The sequence below is a fragment of the Photinus pyralis genome, unplaced genomic scaffold (genome assembly GCF_008802855.1).
Source record: "Photinus pyralis isolate 1611_PpyrPB1 unplaced genomic scaffold, Ppyr1.3 Ppyr1.4_LG5, whole genome shotgun sequence".
Lineage (NCBI taxonomy): Eukaryota > Metazoa > Arthropoda > Insecta > Coleoptera > Lampyridae > Photinus > Photinus pyralis.
Window position 1 is genome coordinate 17,428,419 of NW_022170596.1, and position 10,192 is coordinate 17,438,610.

A 10,192-nucleotide genomic window follows, 5' to 3' on the forward strand; every position below is an offset into this window, starting at 1 on the left:
GACATCCGTAAATTAGTAAAAAAATAACTGGTGTGGCCTTTCTACCCTTCCGTAAGTGGATCACCTTGCCAACACATCGTAGCTTGGCATAATATAAAATTGTTGGTTTGTGCTCTAGAGATCGGGAAGATACAACATGAATGTTATTCCATGCCATTCGTACACAATAATTTGGAATTATTTATATTTGTGGTCAAAAATAAGGTACGTATTATGTTAAGTTGTATGTTGAAGATTAAAGGTTAAAATCTGTGGTATTCTGTTGTTTTAAACGTTTTAAGGATTACAACCAAAAGTTGCGCACCATAAAAAGAAAAGAACCATTAAGATATAAAACGCTGAAAAATACAGGTTCCACTATACGGATTTGAAAAATAAGAAGACAACACCATACACATGTAATCAATAAAAACTGTCAAACGTGAATATCGGTCCTCGAAATCGTGACGAATACATTTTTGGTAAAGTTCGAGATCCGATAAAGCAGGTAGAGAAGACAATTAAGAACGCTTTTTTACAACATCTCTTGCAGTAACAATGTTTAATAATTTTCAAAATCAAGTAATACTCCACCGAAATGGCTGACAGGTAATAGTTTATAAGTTGCAAATGACCTTTACAAGGCACCTTTCACGATATCGGCTTCCACGAATTGTTCAAAGGAATTCTTGATCACCGAATTCAAACATTTAGATACGTATCAGAAGTGAAAAATTCAACAGGTGTTGTGAATGTACCTATCTATACAGGGTGCGGAAAGACGCTTATAGATTATTATTATTATTTAAAATAATTGGATAAACGATAAAATTAATATCAAATGCGTATAATAAATTAGTATCCTCTTTGTAAAAACACCGACCGCTGTTTATATTTGATGAATTTAAATTCCATTATTGGAATTGTACAAATCGATTCTGAATTCATGAACGCTTTTTGTTTCGAGAAAATTGCCTTTGAAAAATGAAAGCTATACTAATATTTTCTTGTTAGAAAGGAGAAAAAGCGACCGTATTTATTTTCAGTTGATTAATATTAACTACTACTTCAGCATGTCACAATGACAGCAGTACATAACATTATCAAAGGCTTTAAACATGTTTTCAAACAGCTGTCACAAAATCTTGGTTTCATTTATTATTTTGTTTGCTGTCATTAGCATTAGACTTTTTCGGATGATAAATCTCTACAATAAAAAATTATATTTAGTTATGTCTAAGTAACGATATAATTCACGGAGGAATGTCTTTTTTCAACACCAGAAAGTAGATTAAAAAACGACAAGCACTTTCCTCAAACAATTATTGCGTAATAATTTTAGCTTTGAAACGCGATTTTGCTGAATGTTTAAACCACTAAAATAACCTTTTTATCTAGTTTGATAAGTAAGCAAGATCAAATTGAAAAATGCCGTTTTATGCAGACGAGGGAGACCGTGAAACATTGAGTAGGGATCGATAGGATAAATTTTTTTTGAAAAAAAATTTCCGTAGTGAATTTATATTTTGTTAAACATATGCCGCTTCATAGCGAACGTGAGCGAATGTATTTCTGGCGATAACATGCGAATAGCGATAGCAATTGGAGAAAGCGAGCGCGGTTGCCACGATTTAATTATTAGAGAAGGTACGACCGCGAGTCAGTACCAATTTGGGTAAGTACAAATTCAAGTCAATACAAAAGATTTTCGTTTTAACTTCAGGAGCGGCCACGTATAAATATCGGTGTGTGAAGATTGGTGGTTCGATTTCAAGAACCAGAACGCTGAATTAGTTGATCAAATCTATTTGGGCCGCTGCAAAGTTTATCAGTTTAACTTTGAGTAAAAAAAACATATTAGTGTTTATTTATTTTATTTTTGGCCTTTATATATTAAATGGGCGGGGTTTCAACCAAGACTGCTATACCAACCCAACTCACTGTACATTCAACAAATATTCATGGCCGAACCTGGATTCGAACCAGAGACCCTTGCTACCGCAACTGAGCTTCAACTCCACTGCACCACACGGGTCGGCCTTCAAATTACGTGTTAAGTGGCGAAACTTCCCAAATTTCGAGTACGTCGTGGTGAAACGCAAGTTCGGATTTGTAAAAAGTTGTGGGTGACCTGAAATTTAATACGTGTGAGAATAGCAGTTGAATGCGGGACGAGAAAAAACCCTAACAGCTCGATTTGTAGCAAGGTCTGTTTATTTACAAGTGATAAAATGTACGCGAATGAACATTTTCGAATCAGTGAACCACTTTTCAAATAAAAAACGGAAACAGATTTTGTGTTGCATTTATTGATAAGAATCGAATCCAAACAAAAGATTTTAATTATTTTGTTTCATTGATTGGGACTTTGTATTTAATTTCAATGATACCATTCCTCTCATTGGATTAACATTTTGTTTCGCATTTAGGATCAAATTTAGCATGAACAGGAAATATGCATTGTGTGTTTTTATTTTGTGAATCAGGAACCAGGAACGTGTGAAGGGATATGGAAATTGATCGCCTTTGTTTTCATGAATATATTTAAGCAATTAAAATATGCGTATTTATAGTTGAATCAAACCAGTTAGATGTTGAATGTCAGATCTTGAGAGAAGATAAAGGACCAAATTTCCGCAAGGTAAGGGGGTATAAAAAACATTCAGCAGGTCAGGTAGGGTAAGTCTGGCTATTTGCACATAGGTATACCGATTTTGAACGGCCGATTTTTTACCGGCCGTCCAAATTTCAATAGTGAACCACGGAGGGCAACGAGGCCTGACATACACGCCGACTGCTGATCGGTGCCGACAAAATGCCAGCGAACAGCAGGCCACTGTGTCAATGGCCTACGTAACTAAATACACGCCTGCACACACACCGATTGTTTACCGACCGTCCTCAGCAGTTTTCGCTATCGCCAGCTTCTATTCCAGGCGACTGCTCTGTTGATATAGGACTACATTTTGGTAGTGAGTGCTGATTTTTGTAGTGCGTTTTAATTGCGTTTGAAAATATTGCAATGGGTGACTTGATAGACAATGATGTTCTTATAGTAGGAGAGCTGGCAGATATTTTTGGGTAGGTATTTGAGGCACGCCGAAAACTTGTCCAATACTTCTCCAGTAATACCCAAAAACATAGAATTGCAGACCTGTCTGTGGAATAGCGGGGATAAATTAACCCTTGTATTTTTAAAGATACGAATTTTTTGCAAAAAATGTTCTTGGGACATTTCTTTAAAAATATATAAGGGTTGATTTAGCCCCGATAATCCTTAGCCAGGTCTCCAATTCTGTGTTTGGGTATTATTGGAGAAGTGTTGGACAAGTTTTAAGCGTGACTACCTATTATTTCGTTAGTGGAAGCAAGACCTGTTTTATGGGAAAAAACGTTGGACAGAAGTTCTGAAAAATGATTTTGAGGATCATTTGACCGGTAAAAATCCGTTATGTTTGCAAGCACCTGCTACCGATAAAATATCGGCCGTCCAAAATCGGTGTGTATACAAATACCCTAATGCTACGAGCGCCAGCGGTCACGGGCACGAAAATAGTAAAACGCTCGAAGGGGAATGACTGGAGAGAGCACGGGTTCCCTCATTCCTCATACGCACGCACAACATAGTGCTAGTACAGAAAACGGAAAACATCCCCAACTTCTAACTTTGTTGGGGGGGGGGGGGGGGGGCAGACAAAATTTATTCGAAAAAACAAAAGAATGTTACTCGTTGGTGCTGGCTAGCATACTAGGTTAGCAGAACACAAAACGTCAAAATTTTACAAAAATGGTTTAATAACCATGATATGGGAGAAATTCTGAAAAAGAATGGCGTGATTCAGCGGTTGGCGACTCCTTATACTCCCGAACAAAACGGGAGTCCAGAGAACCGGAGAATCGTGGAAATGGTCCGTATTTTCGAGTATGCAAACCCCGACGTCAAATTTGAGCGAAACTAGCCCAGAACAAAAAACTTAGAAGGGAAACGTAAACGGGAACAACTGAGTACAAATATAATTAGTTTGGAGAACATTCAATAGATGGCGCATGTTAAAGTTACTAAATCTAGTGACTTTAGTGCGTGTGCGCCATTATGACAGTTGAATTTTGAATTTTGATTAACGGCTTATTGTGCTTTAAGTATAATTACTATTCATTATTACAATGAATTATGCATATACAAGTCGAGAACGTAAATGTTGTGTGACAAATTGTGAAGACGTTTCCCAAAAATGGAGCCCGAAGTTTTTAAGAATTGGTTTAGAATAATGTGGAAGAAATTTACACAAAATTTTTTGGTTTGTGAACGTCATTTTTCTGACTGCGCTTTAGAACCTGGAACACGAAGAGATTTAAAGCGTGTGGCAGTTCGCACATTATATTTAGCAGGTAACACTAATTGAATTGTAATAAATTGTTACATAAGTATTTTGTTTTTAGAGCGATCTCGAGAGCATCATACAGTAGATAGTTGATCTTGTATCTTGTATAATCATATTAAATTAAATATAACTCCTTGATTGGATTAATTGGAGTTGTTACTTATAAAACAAGTGCCCTGTACTCTTTGAAGGCCTTGACTGGTGAGGTGCATCCGCATTGAACTGAATTCATTTGGATCCCTAACAAACAAAATTGGACTTCACTGGCTGGATTCATTTACCTTTTAGGTTTCAGCTAGTCAAATCCAATGTTATTGTTACAGATCCGGAGAAATTGGTATAATGCGGACGTTGTTCAAAAGGTGTAAAGGAAACATAAGGAATTGTCACTTACTGTTTGGTATTCGACTTCCTTTTCTTCGGGAGCTCCCTGCGGTAAACACCTTTTTCTGGGTTTCTAAGCACTTGCGTTGTAGAATCGCAATTTTAAATCGACGTTATAAGGATCGCTCGCGTTACGCGCCTCAACGAAACCAAAAGTGATCTCCTGGTAAGGATAGCAAGGAAGGGGAATGCGTTACTTCTCCCACTTAACTTTAATTTGAAATTTAACTAAATTTGAACATACCCCCCACCCAAATGACATATTTGCCAAAACAAATATTAAACAAAAAAAATTTGAAGCGTTAATTAATGAAAAAAAAAAAAAAAATTCCGACTGGAACGATTGATTTGTTACACATAAATTAATTCTGTAATTTTAATAAAGAAAGAAAAAAAAAAAAAAACTATATATTTCTAAGGTGGTGGCAAAATCGCCACCTTATTTAAAGGGCGTTGAATTTCACCCGTAGAAGTTCGAATCTTTGCAACTCTAGCAATTCCGTCCGCTCCAAATATTAATTTGATAATTCTGCCAATAGGCCAATGAGTAGGTGGAGCGTCCGGATGATACCATAATACCAAATCTCCTTCTTTTATTTGTGGAGAAGATTGGGTCCACTTTGGTCTTTTCTGAAGTGATTGTATATACTCATTAGACCAACGTTTCCAAAAAGATTGTACCAATTGCTGTGATAGTTGCCACTGTGATAAACGATTTTGGGGAATATTTGTGATATTTACTTCAACGCGAGCCAATAATGGTCCACCAATCAAGAAATGACCTGGTGTTAAAGGATCTAAGTCGTCATCTGGCGAGGAAGATAAGTTACAGAACGGTCTAGAATTTAAAATTGCCTCTATACGGGCAACGGTAGTCAAAAATTGCTCTAAGTGTAACCTAGCGTTACCTACTATGCGTTTGAGGTGATATTTAAATGATTTAACACCCGCTTCCCACAATCCGCCCATATGAGGTGCATAAGGTGGATTATGTTTCCATGTAATGTTACGAGAGGACAAATAATGAGAAATTTCAGTATTTGATTCATCAAAAAATTTTGTAAGTTCGGAAATTTCTCTTGCTGCACCCCTAAAGTTAGAGCCCTGGTCACTATATAAATGACCTGGAAGGCCTCGCCTAGCAGTAAATCGGTCTAGAGCTGACAAACAAGCCTCGGTAGTTAAAGAAGTCACAATTTCTAAATGTATAGCTCTTGAAACCATACATATAAATAACGCAATGTAACATTTTTGATATCGTTCGTTTCTTAATTTAGAAATTTTTACCTCAAATGGTCCTGCATAATCTAGCCCTGTGTGAGAAAAACATCTCCCTGGATCCAAACGATATGCAGGAAGATCCCCCATCGGTGGCTGAATTGGTTCCGCAGCAAAACGGTAGCATGTTAAACATCGAAAAATTCGCTTTCGTATTAATACTCTCAAGCTTGGAATCCAGAAGTGGCGAATAATCAAAGAATGTACTAATCGTGGCCCTCCGTGACCAGACCAAATATGAAAGTGATCACAGATTAATGTCGCCAGCCTACTATCGCTTGGAATCAGGTATGGATGCTTTTGTCGTACGGAAAGTTGAGAATGCCTCAAACGCCCCCCCACCATTAAATAACCCTCTTCAGAAAGGAAGGGAGAAAGCAATCTTACTTTCTTAGTACACGCCAAACCCCGTTTTATTAAATCTATTTCGTTAGACAAATATGTGACTTGCGTTATGCGTATTGCTAGAAGTAAGCCGTTTTGATACTCGGATGCCTTAAGGGGACCAACTAACCAATTTGTTTTAGATATATTACGCCTTTTTTCTATCCAATTTTTACAAAATCTAATGACATATCCAAAAATACGTTGAACCTTTAAAAGAGACGAGAATTTATCCAAAATTTTGTTAAAGGGACTATAATCAATTTTCGTTATTAATAATGTTTCCGATATGTCTTTAATTTCCGCTAATGGAACTGGCAACTTATATTTGAAATTCCATTGCCTTTCCTCTTCAAAAAGAAAACTTGGCCCTTTCCACCACAGTTCACAAGATATCAATTCTGCTGGAGTAAGACCCCGACTAGCCGGATCAGCAGGGTTCAGTTCACTGGGTACATACCTCCAACGAGCAGTAGGTGCATTGTCTTGAATTTGCACCACTCTATTTGAAATGAAGGTTTTTAATTTATATGGAGGCGTGTTTATCCAACCCAATACTGTAGTGGAATCTACTAAACAAATAGAATCCGTTAAGCTGATAAGCGGTTTACAAGCCTCTATTGTGGTAATTAATAGTTTGGACAGTAGACACGCAGCACCTAGTTCCAGTCTCGGAATCGTCCAAGATTTTAATGGAGCCACCTTAGTCTTAGCAGACACCAAATTAACTAAATAGAAACCATTTGCTTTTATTCTTAAGTATAAAACTGCGGCCATCCCTAAATTACTAGCGTCCGAGAATCCTATTAAAGTAGCACAGGAAATCTCCGTTTTATAAATGCATCTAGGTATAGCTAAACTCTCAATTAGGTGTAATTCAGATTTAATAGCTGTCCACTTCCCCATAATATCGTTGGGTAAGGGATCATCCCATTCTAATTTTAATAACCATAATCGTTGTATTAAGGACTTTAGCAAAAATGTAAAAGGACTCAAATACCCGTTAATATCGTACGTTCGTGCCACCCTAGATAATAAACCCCGTTTCGTTGCAGGTTCGTTTATGCCTTGTATTTTATACTGAAAAACATCCTTTTTTGTTTCCCAAAACATTCCTAAGACTTTTACAGCTGATTGTATGGTCCCCATCGGTAATTCTAAAGACCCTTCTAAATTTTGTATAATACCCTGATCTGATGATGACCATTTACCCAATTCGAAACCCCCAGCTTTTAATAGACTTATAAGCTGACGTTTTAACTCGAGCGCTTCCGTTTTGCTCGTAGCCCCCGTGAGAATATCATCAACGAACGTTTGATGAGATAAAGCTAGTGCCGCTTTGGGGTAATATCTGCCTTCATCTTCCACAAGTTTTTGTATAGTACGATTTGCAAGAAAAGGCGATGATGTAGCTCCAAATATCACTCTTGTATGCTCCCATTCCCTTATGGGTTCGTTAGGATTAGATCGCCAGAATATATGAAAATATTTCCTATCATCGGGATGTACAATAATGCACCTAAACATCTGACGAATATCACAGGTTACAGCTACCGGTCTAAGTCTAAATCTCGTTATAACTGCGGAAATTTCTTGGTGTAATTTAGGCCCCGCCAATAGGCAATCGTTCAGAGAACTACCCTGTGTATCTCGCTCTGTAGGATTAAAAACCACCCTAATTTTAACATCGTCCTCGTTACGTTTCAAGACCCCATGATGAGTCATGATATATGAAGACCTCTTAGCACTAGGAACTAAGTGGCCTTGTTCAATATAATCTTTTATGTTATCAGAATAAAGGCAAAAATAATTTTTATCTTTTTTAAAACGAGATTCTAATTTGTAGAATCTATTAAGAGCAAGTTCCCTATTACTGCTTAATTCGGGACCTTCATTACGAAATGGAAAACGTACAATATACTGACCTTTATCGTTTCGTTTAGTATGCGTTTGAAAATGAGACTCACAAAATTGGTCTTCAGGTGAAACGACTTTAGGTAGACCTATTTCTTCAGATTCCCAAAATGCTCGCAAAATTTCGTTAATTGTCGGTTCTTTGTCCATTTTAGTATGTGACACCAATTTTGAGATTGATGCATTTTTTTGCACGTTACCTACTATTACCCAACCTAATGATGTTAAATAAGCACTGGGAGTACCTCTTATAATTGAGGGCTCTGCTGGCGTTAAGTCTAGAACTGATTGGATTCCTAACAGTATATCTATAGGAGATGAAATATTAAAGTCAGGATCCGCTAGCTTTACACAATCAAATTCCTTTTTAATATCATCAGATAAATTTAAATTTGGTAAATTTGAAGTTATACGTGACAATATTGTTGCCTCAAAATTAAAAATAAATTCAGAGTTATAAATGGATCTTATCTCACAATTGACCTGTCCACGAGGTTTAATTAAGTCACCATTCCCAATTCCCGTTATTTCGTATAGGCTTCGTTTACGTTTTAAACCTAATCGATTGGATAAGGACATGGTAATAAGATTAGATTGTGACCCGGTGTCCAACACCAGTCGACAAGGCAACCATTCACCTGTTCTACTTTTTATAGCTGCTCTAGCAGTACCCAATAAAGTGTCATAGGATTGTTCCATGGTGCATGATAATGCTACTGAATTTGAAACTACTTCTCTTTTAGAATCAGATACCTCTAAACTATTCCCTTTATTAGAAAATTCCTCATCATGTAACAAACTATTATGACGAGAACTGCCACATTGACTGCATTTTATCCTCATCCTACATTGTGCTATTCTATGGGGATATAAGCAAGCGTAACACAAATTTTTGTCTTTGACAAAGGCATGGCGCTCTTTTATTGGTAAAGAAATAAACTTCGTACACTTCGTCAGCTTACCATGATCGCTTTGTGAGCAAAAAATGCAAGGTTGTGGGGATATTTTATTTTCATTCGAGCACCTCCCTTGCTGAGAAACCAAAGTAAGTTTCTTCTTGTACAAACTTTTATTATTGATCTTGTAATCAACGTTATATGTATTTGCGTTCGTATTATCTACGTTTAAACTTGACCCTACTAATTGTGACACTGAACACTTGCTTCTCAAGAACTCAATAAAATTTTTAAATGTGGGAAAGTCTGTATCTAGATATTTTTTTTCGAATTCTTCCTTAGATTTACTATCTAATAATTGTAAAGATAATTGGACAAATATATAATCGTCTAAATTAGGTATCTGCATACCTCGTAGAGCCGTTACGTTTGTTTGTAATAATTCGCACAACTCAGACAAACTTTCGTATGAATTGTTACGTAAAGGTTTCAAATTAAAAATCGTTCTTAAGTAATGATTTGCAATAATACGCTTATTGGTGTATCGTTTTATCATTTGATTGTAAATCACCAAATAATTTTCTGGCGAAAAGCGTACAGTTTGCGCCAGCTTTAGTGCCGAATTTTCTAAATGATTTATCAATATGGTAAATTTTTCTATATCGGAATAAGATGTATTATGTACCATAGCATCAAACATTGCTCGGAATGCGGGAAATTTTTCTGGAGATCCGTCAAACTTCGTGAAATTAATATCGCGTAAAGATAATTCCTTCTTTACAGGTGACGGACCGGAAGATGTTGATGGTGATTCGTTGACCGGTTTACTATATTGACTAGCATGTGCTAAAATTTCATAATAAATGCTATCAAAATTTGACTCTAACTGTACGACATCTGTGGCAAATTCGTTGTGCTTTTTGGACAACATAAATAATCTATCCAAAATCTCTGCAAAATCGTCGCGTACTTTAT

At 36.6% G+C, this 10,192-nt stretch overlaps 1 protein-coding gene across 1 annotated transcript; it reads right to left on the reverse strand.

Moving 5' to 3' along the window:
- Positions 1–2,025: 2,025 nt before the first annotated feature.
- LOC116170598 lies at positions 2,026–8,132 on the reverse strand. Its single transcript, XM_031487101.1, has 2 exons — positions 6,868–8,132; positions 2,026–2,110 (listed from the first exon to the last, which is right to left on the reverse strand). Exons 1-2 carry the CDS (start codon positions 8,130–8,132, stop codon positions 2,026–2,028), a joined length of 1,350 nt encoding a protein of 449 aa, XP_031342961.1.
- Positions 8,133–10,192: the final 2,060 nt, after the last annotated feature.

Bases quoted from the DNA above. Each gene is read 5' to 3' on its own strand.
- LOC116170598 (XM_031487101.1), bottom strand. From the start codon at position 8,132: ATGACTCATCATGGGGTCTTGAAACGTAACGAGGACGATGTTAAAATT. The intron at 2,111-6,867 runs GTATGTACCCAG...ATTAAATTTCAG, and splicing joins GCACCTACTGCTCGTTGGAG to GTCACCCACAACTTTTTACA.